At 37.1% G+C, this 18,051-nt stretch overlaps 1 protein-coding gene across 14 annotated transcripts in view; it reads right to left on the reverse strand.

Moving 5' to 3' along the window:
• UNC80 (unc-80 homolog, NALCN channel complex subunit) overlaps positions 1–18,051 on the reverse strand; it is a 231,472-nt gene that overhangs the window by 76,763 nt on the left and 136,658 nt on the right. For 12 of the 14 annotated variants that reach the window (XM_032754682.2, XM_032754681.2, XM_032754686.2 and 9 more), the window contains 6 exons: positions 11,254–11,361; positions 9,961–10,099; positions 5,939–6,120; positions 5,234–5,365; positions 2,204–2,390; positions 1,504–1,635 (listed from right to left, as the gene is read on the reverse strand). In XM_032754682.2, the coding sequence (XP_032610573.1) occupies positions 1,504–1,635; positions 2,204–2,390; positions 5,234–5,365; positions 5,939–6,120; positions 9,961–10,099; positions 11,254–11,361 (880 nt within the window). The remainder of the gene's footprint in view (positions 1–1,503; positions 1,636–2,203; positions 2,391–5,233; positions 5,366–5,938; positions 6,121–9,960; positions 10,100–11,253; positions 11,362–18,051) is intronic. The other 2 variants (XM_032754680.2, XM_032754685.2) reach the window with 1 other exon arrangement.

Consider the following 18,051-nt stretch of genomic DNA (forward strand, 5'->3'; position numbering starts at 1 on the left):
TATCCAAAACTGCAATAAATGTAAACTGACTAATCAAAAGGCAAAATTAGCAGAATGGATAAAAACAAATATGAATCAACTGTTATGTTTAAGAGACGTAATTTAGTTTCAAAGACACAAATAAGATGAAAGAAAAGGATGAAAGAAGATATGCCATACAGACAGCAATAAAAAATGATGTGGAGTATCTATGTTAACATCAGACAAAGTATACTGTAAGTGAAAAATTTTTACCACAGGCAAAACAGAGCATGTTATAATGATAAAATAATCAATGAGAAAGACACAATTATACAAATATCTGCATATCAAGATTTCATTGTACTGAGAGAAGGATTGACATACACATCAGTAGAACAGAACTGAAAGACCATAAATATACTACTACATTTATGTTCAATTGCTTTTTGACAAAAGTGCCAAGAAAATTCAATGGAGAAAAATGGTCTTTTCTATAAATAGTGCTGGGACAACTAGTTATCCAAATGCAAAATTCTAACTCATAACATAACAGATATTAACTCAAAGTTGATCACACACCTAAATATAAATGCTAAAACTCTTAGAAGAAAACATAAGTAAATCTTTGTGACCTTGGATTAGACAAATTGCGACCTTGGATTAGACAATTGTTTCTTAGATATGACGCTAAAAGCACAAATGACAAAAGAAAAAACACACACATTGGACCTAATTAAAATAAAATTTTTGTGCCTCAAAGTTATCTTTAATAAAGTAAAAAAGACACTCGCTTCTCAGCCTTTTGGCTAAGATCAAGTGAAGAAAGTAAAAAGACAAACTACGAAAGGAGAGAAAATACTTGCAAATCACATATCTGATAAGTGACTTATATCCAGAATGTATAAATAGTTCTTATAATTTAACAGTTAAAGGACAAATTGCCCAATTTAAAGTGGGCAAAAGATTTGAATGAACACTTTTACAAAGAAGATATACATATGGTCAATAAGCATATGAAAAAATGCTCCATATCGTTTGTCATTAGGGACGTGCAAATAAAATCACACTGAGTTACCACTTTATACCCACAGGGATGAATAAAAAAAATAAAAACAAAAACAAAAACTAGGGACACACACTGAAATCAGCTGAGGAGGTTTTAAAAACACTGATGGGTCCTAACTCAGAGATTTTGATTTGGTCTTAGGTGTGGGTGGAACTTTTTTTTAAGCTTCCCAGTTGGTTGTAATGTACTGTAGCTAGGTGGAAAACTATTAACTGTCTAGAATAATGTATTCTGAACCCTCAGCAATATGATTACATGCAATGTAATTAAAATAGAGCCAACTTAAAAATGACAATTGCTGAGGTAAATCAACAATTTTTTTTAAAGGATGCCATCCTAATTTTTTTTTAGAATGTCAAGTCATGAGACAAGTTATTTAATGAAGACAATGTAATCAAGTGAGATAATGATATTAACTGGAAAGTGTTTCAAAACACATAAGTCAGGAGAAATAAAACGTATGCAAGAGGACACACCTTCAGCACTGACGGCTGAACGCACTGACCAGACTGACCCGCGGCGGAAGGAATAATTCCTGTGGGAAGTACTGGAGGTGCAGGATGGACTCACAGACAGTCGACGGGATGCCAGATTGGTGACTTCTTCTACTGGCAAACAAAATGGGGAATGTGAACTTTGGCTTTATAACAAAACAGTTATCATTATCACATTGCTCTTGTATCACAAATGCATATACTGCTCTCAGACCATAAGGCTTAAATAATTTTGAGAGTACTTAGAAAAGGAAAAATAAAAATTAAAAACGCCCTACAGAGGAAAGACAGAAACTATCCCCCGAAGTTTTTACAAAAGCAGGACAGAGAATCACTCAATTCAGAATGATTAATTAATCATTTTTTGACACCAACTGACAAACTGCACTTGTGAAGGTTGAAAGTAGTTAATGAAAGATTGGTTGCATTTACTTTAATACACATACTAGATTCAGCAGTTCCCCGAATCATTCATTTAATGTAACTAATGTCCTCCTCTGAAAGTGGCTAACTCTAAACTTCAGAAAACAACTTTTCTCTTTCTTTGGTTAGTGTCAGGAAGTGAGAGAGAGACGGAAGGGGGCATATCACCTCATGTCACATAAAATTGTCAATGTTAATTTCAGAGCACATTATTTCCCTGAGACTCAGCCCCCCAAGAAGTCCTGGGTGCAGAGGGCACCTTCTTCTTCCGGCTCTGAGTTGGGCGTGCATGTGGGCTCATAGCAAGCCTCCTGGGTGATGGGGATGGCGGTGATGAGGCTGGCTTCTCGACCAAGACGTTTCTTTTCTTCCTCCTGCTGCAAGTTCTTTAAGATGTGTTCTGCCCTTTGATGGGAGCGGGACACAGCCCGGGCTGAAAAGGATTTCTGTGGAGACATAAAGGCAAGTTCATTTAATAGCAATTCTTCTGCAAGGTCACAGGCATGAAGAGTGTTCCAATGAATTACACAAATGTAGTAGTTTGTCCTCAGGAAATGTTAGGATACCCATGATCCAGTTTCATGGATATTTGTCTTTTTACCAAATTTCCAAGCTGTGTATGGTTAAGCTATTTTTTTTTCATTCAATCAGAATGATTCTTCATAAACACCTATAATTTCTGGAAAGAATCCTATTTCATCTTAGGATTTGGGGGGATATCAATGATTTGCTCTCTAAATATTATGATCACATAAAATTTTTAAGTACTCTCTTTCTAGAATTTTTTGAACTGTTTTTAAAAGGACATTTATTTCAGGCTGGGTGCGGTGGCTCACGTCTGTAATCCTAGCACTTTGGAAGGCTGAGGCGGGTGGATCACTTGAGGTGAGGAGTTCGAGACCAGCCTGGGCAACATGGTCAAACCCCATCTCTATTAAAAATACAAAAATTAGCTGGGCGTGGTGGTGCATGCCTGTAATCCCAGCTACTCAGGAGGCTGAGGCATGAGAATTGCTTGAACACAGGAGGCAGAGGTTGCAGTGAGCTGAGATCATGCTACTGCACTCCAGCCTGCACAACAGAGCAAGACCCTGTCTCAAAAAAAAATGGAGGACATTTATTTCATAAGGTTAATAAAATTGAAAGTCAGAACCATGGAAAAGAGGAAGAAAGAGAGATCTCTCATATAAGCCAGTTAGTTATATGGCTTATTTCGTTTCTGTAGCTCAAGTATCTGTCACACTATAAACACTTAATAATATTTGTGGAAACAAAGTTATGGAATGAAAATTATGAGAGCTGATAGTGTTACTAAGGTTGAATGTAAAATCTGACTCTATTTAACAGTAACCAAGGCATACTGGAAAAATATCAAGAAAAACTCACTCCTCCATAGATGAAGGATCAGGAACAATGAAGAAAAGAAGATTCACTGTAAAATAGCTATTCTATTCATGTCTTAATTATGATGCTTATGCCCAGACAAGCTCCAAGAGCTTTGGAGACAGAGTCAGTGGCCTCTGAGCAGGGAAGTGATCATTGAAGTTCTTCTTTATCCACTTGAAGTAATGTTTATGCACAATGGCAATTCTAGAACTCTTCGTTGGCTTATAGTCACACAGGGTTCAAGAGACAGGCAGGGGATGTTGATTACTCTTCTACAGGGCTGCATTTGTAGACAATCCCTTTGTGGAGGATCTTAACATAAGACTAAAAGTTTCCTATGTTGAATGGTAGGTTTCCTATGTTGAATGGTAGAGCAGGAATTAAGAGCAATTTTTTTCTTTTTGAGATGGAGTTTCACTCTTGTCGCCCAGGCTGGAGTACAATGGCACAATCCCAGCTCACTGCAACCTCCACCTCCTGGGTTCAAGCGATTCTCCTGTCTCAGCCTGCTGAGTAGCTGGGTTTACAGGTGCCTGCCACCATGCCCAGCTAATTTTTGTACTTTTAGTACAATTCATTTTCAGAGCCAGGTAGCTAAGCTAGTTTATTATATTAAGGCATAAGGTAAGAACTGTGGAATGAGAAAGATAACTGGGTATAAAATCAAGGTACTTGATTTCAAATCCACAGTGAGCTTGGCATACAGATTGTGGCTGGCTCAGATGAACCCACCACCTCTTCAGGAGAAAAATCAAAGATCTTTATGTTGGTGGTTCAGATGCTGAAATTACTGCACATATGGGAGAAGAACCAGGTGTGTATTTCTCTTTGGCAAGGTACCATCAGATATGAAGGTAGAATTAAAATAAAATAGGCATATTGTGATGGGAAAGAGTTTAAAAAACAGTTCTCCAAAGAAAGTGACAAATGCCTAGAAATACTATGAGTAATATGCAAAGATGTTCAAACTAATTTCATATATTCAACTAAAATTTTCAAAGAAGTGTGAATAAAATAAACAGTAAGTTGTTTTGGCCATTCAAAATGGCAATTAAAATAATAACACTAGTTAATAAGATACTTTTCAGTTCTATAAGGACAAAGTAATATAACTTTTCTGGGGATATTTTGTGAGATGCATCAAAAACCTTTAATGGTTATTATTTTATTATTGCCACAAATCCCATAGGAATTTATGCAAGGAAACAATGATAAATTTGTGCAAAGAGGTGTTCTTTTTTCTATTTTTGCTTTATTTTCCAAATTTTCTACATTACTCTTGTAATTTAGAAAAATACTATTAAACAGGTGAAAAAGGCATATTTTGAAGATCAATTGTTTCAAAAGGTGCATATTCTTGTTTTTTGTCTATAAATGGACTGTGTTCTAAATCTGACCATTTATGAATTATATTACATATAGCAGTAGTAAGAGCAGGGGTCTCAGAGTGATGTCTGTGATGATGATACTGATGATCAGCAAAATGAAGAATAAACTCAGGTTCAAACAAGGAAATAGCTGCCAACTCTCTTCTTTTTCTTATTTTTTTCAGGGCCAGGGTCCTTAACTTGGCTTATGTCTTATTGGTTAAATGAGTATGCTCGTTTTGTAATAAATAGAGGCAAAAGGGCTACCTTTGGCCAAGAAATCAATGCCTAATGCTTTTAGTAGCTTTAACAGGTGACTTCTGCTTTGATTATAAAACAAGACTTTTTTTTTTTTTTGAGATCTGCAAGTGCTCGCTACTCGATATTATTCTCTCTATTATATTCACAAGGACAAAGACCTTTTGTGCTGACTTTCTGTGTTATTATTTCATTCTTATGATGAGAATGAACAAATTACCACATAATTGTTCTCTTTTACATGTACACTATGGAGCCTGGAAGTGTCTGTTACTCACAGACTGGTCTTCATTAATGGGGTCCTGGACACTCCCGCTGCACTGAGGAACCCACGGTGGGTCAAACATTGGGACGGATGGCATTCCAAGCACCGGCGAGGGAAGGGTGAAATTGATACTGGGAGGCGGAATCTGTTAGTTGACATCAGAAAAATTAGGTGAGAGGAAATATAAGCTAGAATGAGGCTGAAGTATAATGATGACACAGTCTGTCTCAGGAAGTGTTAATGATCCAAGTGACTTCACACAGAATGAACAAGAATTTCAGAAAAGGGCTATTTGCCAAGATTTTCTGTTATAGAGCACAAGATGAACCTATCTGGGCCTCAGTTTACTATTTCATTAATGGCTTTCAATCAAATGATCTCTATTTGAGTTTATCATCCCACCCTCCAAAACACACCTGTAAGTTTATATATAGCAAAATGTTTAGAAGATAATTCCCCAGACTTTCATATGCTTACCTCTGGGAATGCTGCTGAGATTTTGCGGTTTATAGAGACTTGATTTTCTTACTCTATATTCTTCTATATTTTAATTTTTTAACAGTAGGAATGCATTCATATATGTTAGGTTTACTTATATAATCAGAGAGAAAAAAGAAGAATATCTTTGGCCACATACTGTGACTTTGAGGTTCAAGGGTTTAAACAAACCTTGGGTTGGGTTTGCTAATGTAACTCTTCTGTGAGAAGTATCCCTCACCTTAAAAATCTGCTGTGCCCCTTCCTCCATCCGGGGCCAGACCTGATAGCGAAACCTCCACAGCGTGTGGAACTTGAGGACAGCGTTCAGCCTCTGCACGGTCTCCGGGTGGTGGAACTCTGACATCAGCATGTCGGACACGGCCTCAGGTACCTTCACTGCACACAGCAGGAACATGGCAGCTAGAGACAGTCAACAATTCATCAGCTATGCTTTTAAAATATTGCTTAGTTCCTGGGGTTGGGGAGAAGTGGAAACTGCTTCTATCTTCTGAAAATGACTCCTGAGCTATATGGAGCTAGGCTACCAGCACTGGAAAAAGCAAACCTTCTTTGTACCACCCACAGCCTTCCAATAGTTGGTGCGAGGGCAGCAACAACATGACATTTCAGTAGAATCACTCATTCTAAGCAAAGTTTCCTTTGACTCACAGTGAAAAGTGAATGCCAGAGAAAGCAAATGAAATTTTAAAAGTACAGCCTGAAATATGTTTTTTAGGAGATAGCTAGAGTCATCTCTTAGTAACCCAAGGACAATAAATAAAGTTATCCTTTAAAAACTACCTCATTTACATTAGCTATATTTTAAAAATTCCACATCATAGACTCTATTAGAAACATATATCCTTCCCAGAGATAGAAGAGGTTGAGAAGCCAAAAGAGATTTAATGAGTCATAATACCATGAAAAATTATTGTGAAAAGCCAAATATCAGTAAGTGAAAGGCCAGGTTCCATGATAAGTTATAAAGTTAATGAATAATAAGCTTTATAAATAAACTTTATAATACAGATAGAGGAGCCAGTGGCAGTTATAAAAACATACCCTACATGAGTATGTCATGAATCTCTCATGTTCTCTTTCACAGAGGCAGTTGTGCCAGAAGAAATGGGGTTAAATCCTAGTCGCTCTGATACTTCTCTGCCATGAGATCTTGGGCAAGCCTCTTAACTTCTCTTAGCTTCCGCTTTTCTTTATTGGTGAACCTCCCAATAAGAACAATAATGATAATACTAATACCTGCTTCCAAAGTTGTTTTTAGAATAAAATAAAAGAATATATGAGAAAGTGCTTTGTGAAGTGAAAAGTACAACGCATTTCTAAAGTATATTGTTTTTTAAAAATAGATGCAATGTAGTTGTAATGGGAAGGGCATCTATCTGTGCAGTCAGAAAATCTGGGTTTGGTTTCCTTGCCCTTTGAGCTGTGTGAACTTAGATATGTCCTTTCAATTCTCTGACTCAAGTTTGCTCATCTATAGGATGGTTTATCAATAAGATAATGCATATGATCTAGTTCTATAACAAATGCTAGTTATTGTAATCATTATCTTTTGATAATACTTTTCTTTAGCCTACTAGGTGTTTAAGTCTCCACTCTTTCTCCTTTCCTTGCTTTTCTTTAAAATGAAACCTACCCTGCCTCAATTTTTAAACAATAGGCTCATTCTTTAAGTCACTGTAGAGATCTATCTTAATCTCTACTGAAAAAGTTTTCTTGTAATGCTCATGAATCCTCAGAGCCAATGGTATTTGTATGGCATTTGTTTCCTTTCAGTTTTTAATACCTTCATAACAATCTCCTCAAATAATTATTTTCCTTTGCTTCCACAGCTTGAGATTATTTGAGTTCTGTACTTTTCTGATCACTTTTTCTGGCTGGGCTTCCTCCTTTGGTCCTCTAGATGTGGAGAAGACCAGTGGCTTAGTGGTCATTCCTCATCTTTCTTCTCTACTGACCCTCTCCCAGAGAGCCCATCTACTCTCATTATTTCAGCTGCCATGTATATCAACTTGTTCCCCAAGTTTACCTCTAACTTTGGCCTTCTTCTTTAGTTTCAGTGTCATGTCACCAATCATATATTACCAACTCTCCTTCATCTAAAAATTACTATGTCTTTTTGAAAAAAATTTAAAAATTTATTTTAAAAATATGTACATAATACTTGTACACATGGAGTACATGTGGTATTTTGTTATATGAATAGAATGTAGTGATCAAGTCAGAGTATTTAAAATATCCACCACCTTGAGTACTTATTATTTCCATGTGTTGGAAACATTTCAAGTCCTTTCTTCTAGCTATTTTAAAATATACAATGCTCTGTTATTAACGATAGTCACACTACTATGCTTTTGAACATTAGGACTTATTCCTTTTATCTAACTGTATGTTTGTACCCATTAGCCAACTTCTCTTCATCCTTCCTCTACAACAAAACACTATTTTTAAAACCAAAGTATTCCACATATTGCTGCAGTATCAAACTTAGTAACAATTCACACTCTGTATACAACATTGCTATATGGCTCAGAAACCACCACTGTTTTTTCACAATTCAGTGGAAGGTCCACAATCATAAGCTTGTCATTCAAAGTCTGTTACAAGCTGAGTCCCACTCACCTTTCTAATATTATGGACTTGTGACCCCTCTACAAAAACCATGCTAGCCATGTTAGACTTCAGTCTCCTCAGGCTTTCCAAAAAGCCCAGTGCACTTCCACATTCACCCAGTTGTTGTTTTTTGTTTTGTTTTGTTTTGTTTTTGAGACAGAGTCTCACTCCGTTGCCCAGGCTGGAGTGCAGTGGCACGATCTCGGCTCTCTGCAAGCTCCGCCTCCCGGGTTCATGCCATTCTCCTCCCTCAGCCTCCCCAGTAGCTACAAGTGCCTGCCACCATGCCAGGCTAATTTTTTTTGTATTTTTAGTAGAGATGGGTTTCACCATGTTAGCCAGGATGGTCTCGATCTCTTGATCTCGTGATCCGCCCGCCTCGGCCTCCCAGTTTTGCACCCACCATCTTCCCTTCCTGGCTAACTTCTAAGTGTTCTTTAAAGCCCCGTCCACCTGTTTATATTTTCCATGGAAGTTTCCATGACTATCCCACATTCGGGGAGTGTGCCATTCCCTGAACTCCTATAGCGCCCTCTGAGAAGCAAAAACCTAAGCTTTAATGTGAACAAAGATATTTTACCAATATATTTATTGCAGTATGGTATAAAAGAGCAAAAGGCTGGACTCCACCTAAATTTTCATCAATAGATCTTGTTTAAACTACGATTATGTCTATTCATTCAGTGGAACATTTTGTAGCCATTAAAAAGAGAAGATGTAAAACTATAAACTGATTGTTTTTTATTTAAAAACAGTCTCCAAGATATAATGAAAAAAATTCAAAGTGGACTTACAGTATGTCCCATTTGCATGAAAAACAAAACATGCAATATATAACTTACATATATACATACATATATATGTGTGTGTGTGTGTGTGTATATATGCACACACACACACACACACACACACACACACAGTTTACCCTAGAAGGATCCCTGAGAAACTTAAAAATTGTTGCCTCTGGGGAAAGGAATGGTGCGGGGAGGGGGAAGGGGGCTGGGGGATGGGGAGGGGCGGCGGGCCATAGGAGAGAGGGCAATACTTTTAACTTCATACAATTTTGTATTACTTGAATTTTTATCATGTGTATTTTGAAATTAAAATAACCACATACAAATTTAGGGATCTGTACAAAAAGTGGAAAAATGAAGAATACACATTTTGCCTCTATCACTAACTAGCTATGTGGCCTCGGACAAATCACTTAAATTTTAATACATTTGCTTTGATATTACCTTTTGGACACAGAACATTACTCACATAAGATTTGATAAAGTTAATTATGGTGGTGCATGTTAAATCTAGGAGATGACACAAAAAAGAATTTTGTCTCTTGTGAAATACAGTGAAAGTGCAGGATCTGGGGAAAATCATTCTCTATAATTTGGTAACACCCTGAGAGAGACATATGCTTTGGTGCAGACCATATGGTGAAATTGGAAGGAAGCACACAAACCCTGGGTCTACCTTCCTATAGCACACAGCTCTAGAGTCTACAGTTATAGCAATTGCCATTAACTTGACCTAGGAGCAAAAATAGAATGAAAGCACCTCTCTCCTATTTAAACACTTGGATCAGTAATGGCAGTGGCAGCAGGCACAGGGTTCCAGGTGGTCTTTCTTTACCTGCTGCCCCTGCCATGTGCTCATCCATGCTGAGCAGGAGCTCCCAGGCAGCCGGCTGGATGTCTCCGTACATCTCCTCTGTCAGAATTGGTGCTGCCTTGATTAACAGAGATAAGGGAGCAGGCGACAAGCTCATCACCTGGGAAAAGATGGAAATCATGTTTTAAAATATTTTAAGACAGTGAATACTGCACTTCTCTTGAAACTTAAAAGCCACTTCCCCTCTCTCTGCTTGCCTTAAGTGACCTTAAAATGCTTTCTAAAATGGGAGCATATTTAGTTGACATGGCATATGATAGATAAGCTTTATACCTTATAACTGAAGCATAATTAGAAAAAAATACACTAATTTTATGACGTTTTCACCACAAAATTGCTTTGCAACCACCAAGGAGTAAACTATAGATTGAGTACAACTCCACAAGAAAAGAAAAACCCCAGGAAATACATCTTTGTGTTAAAAGTCTTCATAGATTTTTAAAGGATCCTGTTTTCCTTCCTAATAGTAGATTTCCACCGAAAACTATAAGCAGCCTGTAACTGATGAAAAAGTCCATTGTGAACATGCATGGCATTTTCCTTTGAAATACATAATACATTGTGGTTATTGCCCCAGATTAACCCACAAAATCCTATTTAATCCATTATTTCTGACAATTTGGGTGACAAATGTAGGTTCTAGACAAGTCATCATCATTTCAAATTCCAGAAAAATATGAACAATTTTTTTTTTGGGGAGAAGATAATGATTTAGAGCTTATGCTGTAATAACAATATAACAATGTGTCAAGCACTGGATAAATAGGTACATGTACCATTTTCTTTAATCCATGCAATAAGTCCTTGGGACAGGTCTAGTGTTGTAACCCCCATTTTATAAATGAGGTGACTAAGATCAAGAGAAATTAAATAACTTGCCCAAGGTCCCAGGGCCAGAGCAGCAGACATGGGATATGAACCCAGACTGTCTCATTCCAAAACCCGTAAGTGTCACTGTTATACACATGTGGGAATATACACATGTGGGAAGTTAGCTCTCCTGCAATGAGGACAATGGGGAGAGCTGTAGTTCGAAGCAAAGTTCCCAAGCCTTGTCTGTGGAAGCTGGCTATCTAACAAGAAGAGATTTTTTTTTTTCTTTGCACACTTGGTGGCACTCTTGCTCACCAACTGAAGGGGCTTTATGCCAACACTGTACCAACTGACGTATGTCCCAAACATTAGTAAATAGGCTGTCTGGAGTCCCCTCCCTGTTAAAAGTTCCATGAATACTTCTGATCCAGCTACCAATACCTGAAGTCTGATGTACTTCAGCATTCCGGAATCTTTTTTTCCTTCCAGATTGGCATCTGAAACTCTCTTCTTTAGAGAAGGTGTCCTCAGGCACGACTTATCTGAGCACTGAAAAGAACAGGGATATGTAATGAAGAGTGGTATGTTTTCTAAAAACCCAACAGCGCTATATGTCCCCGCAATTCTCCAGGCAACCATCTTCTAGTGGAAGGGATAATTAAAGGCCTTTTTGTGGGTCCACATTTTCTAAAATTTATAAAAGCAGTTAATTTTATAATTAAAAATTAGCTTAGAGATATTGAGTAATGAATTCCTCTTTGACCTTTGAGGAAACTGGGATCTGGAGAGGTGGAGGAACTTGACTGAGTTGCAAAGCTAGTTATTAGCAGAAAAAGGAAAGGACAAGGATTTCCCCATTTCCATTTCAGGGCTAATTATACTTCATCAAGCAGTTAGAAAACACAAATCTTTTAAAATATTTAGTCAGATAAAATCCACTCTATCCAATAGTCCCTTCATAGGGTTGGATGCTGCAAGTTGAACGACTTGGTCATAAAGGAGAGAAAACATTTCAAGAGAAGTGTTAGGAAGTTAAAGGTCAAATACAGGACTCGTCAAGGAAGCATGAGCTCATAGTATCCATTATCAAGGACGGAGTTGTACAGGCAAAATGATTTCTTTTCAAAAACCATACTCTTCTGTAAGAGACAGCAGCTCTTCTTAAAAATTGTCTCCTCAACCAGGTGATTCATCTACATAAGGATGAATAAGACAATTTCTTCCTCTAACTCCTTAAATGCCAAGGGATGGACTGAACAATGCAGCTGGGAGAAGGATTGAACCTAATGAAGGCAGGCTTATTTATCCAGAGTCCTGATTCTTCCTATTTTTGCACTCCAGGCTGTGCAAAGAGGGAATCGTTCTCCTCACACAGAATAAATGCTCATTTGTTTTTCCAGTGCCATGTCAGTGAAACACTTTCTCCCTCTAGCCAAGGGAAAAAAAACTGAACTTCTTAAGAATTTTTGAACAGAGCTTCATAGTGTTACGGATAAAGACATTCTGAAAGAAAAGGCAAATTTAAAAGTGCATGGATATTCCAAGAAAGTCTTTCAAAACTCTGACAAAAAGACCCAAGAAAATGCAGCTATTATGTGACGAGTATAGAACCAACTTTTAAAATGAACCTACTTGAAAACAAGTGAATGAAGGCTCTTGCTGTGCATTCTAAAGAAAAAATCATGGAGGTGCATATGTGGGAACACATATTATTTGGGAAGATAACTATTGCTTTGCTTTTCTCCCCTGTGAATGTGAAAGCCATATATAGCATAAATAACATGCCCATTTTATATAATTTGAAAACTGTTCTAAAATCATATATAGCAATAGTTTTCCATATTAATGTAGAGGTGTATCTGACCCTTGCAAAAGAGTCAAGATACTAAAAATGGGCACCTCTCTGTTTTATTATTTATATTTATAAAATAATAAATGTACCCCGGCTTGCACTCATTCTCTCTCCTGCCACCCTGTGAAGGGCTGCCTTCCACCATGATTGTAAGTTTCCCAAGGCCTTCCTAGCCATGAGGAACTGTGAGTCAATTAAGCCTCTTTCCTTTATAAATTACCCAGTCTAGGGTATTTCTTCATAGCAGCATGAGAACAGACTAATACAATCCCCAACTCAATGATAGCCATTATTAGGTTCCTTTCAGCCTTTTCCCCCATGCATCTTAGCACAACGGTGATGATGCTATGTGTGGCACACAATTTCAAATGATTCATTTTACTATGATTTTATAAAGAGTATTTTTCCATTACAATTATTTAAAAATATGATTCTTAAATTTTGCAAATATTTTACCACTTTCTCTTTTGGTTGGACATTTTTTCTCCAGGAATTCTTTTGAACAACACTTCTTGATTAAATTACAGGAATTTTAACCAGGCAGATACAGGAAAATACTCAACACACCAAAAAAAAAAAAAGAAAAATGAGCATTTATATTTGTCCCTGATACTCTGTGTTTCTGCCTACCAGGAACAGAAAGTATAAGTCAAGCTCCTCAAATATTTAATATCCTACCATGTTGCCTTAGGAAGCATGGTGGGTTCTGCTGGCCTCATGATACTTAGGGTGCTTGTTTTAGTGGAAAAGGAAGGAAGCTGGAAGGGCTTTCACATCAAGGTGATAAGCTAGTAACTCTTTTTTAATGACTTGATTAGAAGATAGATATCACAGAGATGGGGGTATATGTGTGATGGGTTTGGGTACACTTTTGTAAAGGTCTTAAAATCCCTCTACTGGTGTGACTCCTAACTCAGACTACTGGAAGGAGCAGGAGACTAGTTCCAAAGGCATCTACTAGTGGTCCTTTGAAGAGCTATAGATTTCACTGGACTACAAGATGCACCTAGTGGTTGAAATGACACATCAAGCAGGGATCTGTAGAGAAACTCAAGACTAGCAACCCAAGACCAAAGGACAGAATAGTGATAAATTCTGGAAACAACAGTGATAAATTCTGTCCTTTGGTCTTTGGTTGCTAGTCTTGAGTTTCTCTACAGTTCCCTGCTTGATGTGTAATTTCAACCACTATGTGTATCTTGCAGTTCAGTGAAATCTCAAACTCTTCAAAGGACCACTAGTAGATGCCTCTATTAGTGATAAATAGAGATTACTGATAAATTCTGTCCTTTGGTATTGATAAATTAGTGATTAATTCCTCTACTCAGTCATTGTTGAGGTGGTTCTACCAGAGGGAGCTGTGTTCAATGGGAGGCAGTTATGCAGCCTCATGCTCTGTCAGGGATACTTGGGAATCCCTGCTATGGGATAGGGTAGAACTTGGACCAATGATATTTTTTCCTATGTATATGTCTTAGAAAAATCCATCCTAGTTGACTCTGTGACTCCTCTCGGCATCCTGACCACTTTTGATTAGATTACCAATGCAAAACCAATTTTTTGACTGGCTAAGGATTTATCACTTGTGGTGTTTGGCCCAAAAGAGGAGGAGATGGCCCCCTCAAATTCTTGTCCTAGGGAATTAAGAGAAACAGAGTCTGAATCATTTAGTGATGGTTGCTGTGCAGAAAAATAAAGATGCCATCTTGAAATTTTCAGTCTCTGTACAAGATGAATACAGCAACAGGAGCTGGCCAGGGGATAGAATGTTTGTGCAGATGGAGATGATTCAGAAAGAAGCAGAGATGAAAGACTATGTTCATCCTGAAATGGACAGCAGCTTTGGTTCTCATTCCCCTGAGGTTTAGCTGTTTCTTTTCCTGTCCCTAGTTTCATGAGATTCTACTGTATCCTTTGAAGAATCTCCCTAATTGTTTGAACAAGTTCAATCTTCTGTTCCTTACAACAAAAGATTATTGACTAGAGAGGAATAATAATGGTTTTAAATAAAATTTTGCCTATTCATTGAATAATTCAAGAATATTTTTTGAGTTAACCATAAGCCAGAAACTAGACTAACTTCTGGAGTAGGTGCCTGCACTCCTAGAGAAGTGTAGGAAAGACAGATGACAAACAAGTAAATGAATGAAAAGTCAAGATAAATAGAAAAGGAAATTCATGCATGAAGGAGGACTCAGTGTGGAAATAACAAGGTATTTATATGTTTCTTCTTCTTTTTTTAATTCTAAAAGAATTGTAACACTATAACAAGGTGTTTAAAATTTGGGGAAATTGAAGTCCGCCTACTGGGCTCTCTGAGAAAGGAATTTCCTCACGTTTCTGGGAAGAAGTTTATGCCAACAGAAATGCAGTATTTCTCAAAAGGTAACCTAGACTCTTCATGCCTCATACACCTTTAACACATGAATTATGTAAGTTATAGTGGACAGTCATCCTGGCCCATGAAATTAAGATCCAGGGCCTGGTCTTGGCCTTAAAATAATGTTGTTCATAGATAGCTTTAGGAAAAATGTTGGTTCTGCAGGAAGTCAGTTGACCTCTTGACATTTGCACTGGAATTTGCTTTATGGAGTTTACCCACACTTTGTCCTTTATTTTTTGAGCATGTATCACAATTTGTTCCCCTCTCCTTTTTGGTTGAAAGAGGAAAAAATTTAATCTGCTCCTTTTTAAATTAACAAGCATTAATTAAACATTTATTCTATTTATAACATAGCTTTGGACAAAGTACAGACACAGAGGAAAAATCTCAGAATTCTTTGGTAAAGGTGATATATACATGTAGAATGACAGTTTATTTTTTAAAAACCCTCAAGTTTGGAAGTACACTAAAATAGACTAACAGATTGTACAGTGAGTCCCTGAGCATTGAAATGTAGATTAGCAAATTGATCAGAATTAGATGGGTTACAAAATGTACTAGCTGCCACAAATATACTCTGCCATAAAAAACCAATTAAAAAGAAAACAGGAATAGAATATCAATTGCTCATAAGACACAATTCTAATCAGAATACTGCTTTTACTCTTGCTTTATTGCCTACTCTGTTTTCATTTTTCATCTGGAAATGTGGGCATTGTTCGTTTATCTGGCAGATTCACAACAAGCAAATTAAAAGTATCATGAGAGAAAGCAAAGAGCTTGTGGAGGAGGCTAGCATTTTGGAAATAAAATGTTTATCACAGAGGAGTCAATTCATCTTTTCAGCTCTCTACCTGAATGACTAATTTCAATATGTTAAAGTTAGAAGCACTTATTCATTCTTTACTTTCCCTTTCCTTTTCAGAAATGTAAGCAATAGCAGAAGGTTGGTAAGCCTTTTCTACTGCTTCAGGCCAGAGGCCTGGTTGAGGCAGAGTGGAGGGCACTCATGAAACACCCTAGGACTACAGCTCTACTCACTCACTTAATATTAAGCTCTACTATTATATAAGTGAGTACTCTCTTAGGTTATCATGCAGGATACAAAATGTGAAAGACTCCCTCAGTTCTCAAAAAGCTTATAATTAAGTGCAAGAACATGACACTGCTCACAGGATAAAATGAAAGCCTTCCCATGGTCCCACATGGTCTGGTCTCAAGCTGTCTGTGCAGCTTCATCATGCACCACAGTCCTCTGTGCTCCAGCCATGGCCCTTCATACTCACCTCTTCTCGCTGGCTGGCAAATCTGTATCCAATTAACATCTATGCATCCTTTAGTCAGAGCTCACCTGTCACTTTATTGGAAAGACTGTCTTTTATTTTCCCCTACAAGACCAAAGCCTCATTCATAAGCTCTCTTAGCACGGTGTAGCTCTCCATTATTTCACTTATTGCAGATGTAATTTTACATCAATTTGGGAGGTTTATTTGATCAATGTCTGTCTTACACTAGATTATGTGCAGTATATGAGGGTACAAACTGTGGTTTTTTTTTTTTTTGCCCATTATTGTACCTAGCGCAAAGTATGGGCTCAGCATGGTCCACAGGTTCTTTAAAAGTCTGTTGAATAGATGAATGGCTGGCTGCCTGGATGGATGGATGATTGAAAGAAGAATGAGAAAACATGAGTAAAATACCATTATAATTTAGTTGAAGAAGGAAGTAAGGAAAATAACATTTAGTGTCCATCTGCAGTAGGCCCTCTGCTTAACACTTGAAGAATCAAAAAAGTTTCATGGAGGAGATGGCATTTAAGTTGGATCTTAAAGAATGTTTGGGTTGGGCTATGTTAGATTAGAGGCCCAGTGCCAGCAAAAAATATAGCAGTAAGAAATTCTGAAGTGTGTATAGAGAACAATAATCAATAATTCAGGGTCACATATTTTTGAAACTTTCAACATATATGGTTTTAACCTAAAGCTAAGGGAGTTTTTATAGTAAGAAAGAATTTACATAAATAAAAAGAGATTTTCTTTAAATGCAGTGTCATTTATATTTGAAATATATATACAATGTATATACATATACATGTATGCACACAAAAACATATTTACTTTTTTCTTTTTATGTCATTATTTAGTAGTTTATTTGTACCCCACATTGTTCTACTCTCCACCTTCATTCCCCTCAGAATTTGTATTATTTGCATAACATGAAATGCAAGACAGTCTAGTTTAAAAAGCCTTGACTCTGATGTTCCATATTTCTAAGGTTAAAGTCTAGCTAAATACATTATAGATATAAACTTGGATAATCCCAACTTTCTGAGCCCCCACAGTTGAAAAACCTGTAAAATGGGGATAAAATAACTCTTGCAATGCTTTTTAAGAATCAAAAGGCACTTGTCAATGAAATGTACTTACTTTATACCCTCACACATACATTTAGAAAAAATACTAAAAGATCATACCCCATAGGATGAACTTGCACAGTTTTGAGGTATATCAGATATGTAATTGTAAAAGAATATTTTGTATTATTAAAAATTTCTTCAATGAACATGTATTTCTTTCATAATAAAAAAGTTGTAATTAAAAAAATCCCTTTGTGAGCACGAAGGTATAATAAATTGCTACACGACTCAACTGTGGATTTTTGTTGTTATTGCTCATATTCTCTCATTGTTTGATGTATATATTATTGCTTACCCCTTCCCCAGCCCAAAACTGGTTTGCAAATTCCTTAGAAAGATTTTCTGCTTCTAGTTTTTTTTTTTCTTAACAGAATATCTAGCCTAATATTGTGCCAACAGAGGACACATAATAAATGCCTGTTGAAATGAATAGGTGTTATATAAAAATCTCTTTGCAAAACCACTTAGGAAAAGCAGCTGCAGGGGCAGCCACAACATTCAGTCAGGCATCTTGGCTGTGATGCCTGTTCAGGGGCAGGTGGAAAATTCAGGCCTTCCCTGGCAGGAGCACAGCAGCCCTGGTCACTG

Source organism: Hylobates moloch, unplaced genomic scaffold (genome assembly GCF_009828535.3).
Source record: "Hylobates moloch isolate HMO894 unplaced genomic scaffold, HMol_V3 SCAFFOLD_1, whole genome shotgun sequence".
Classification (NCBI taxonomy): Eukaryota; Metazoa; Chordata; class Mammalia; order Primates; family Hylobatidae; genus Hylobates; species Hylobates moloch.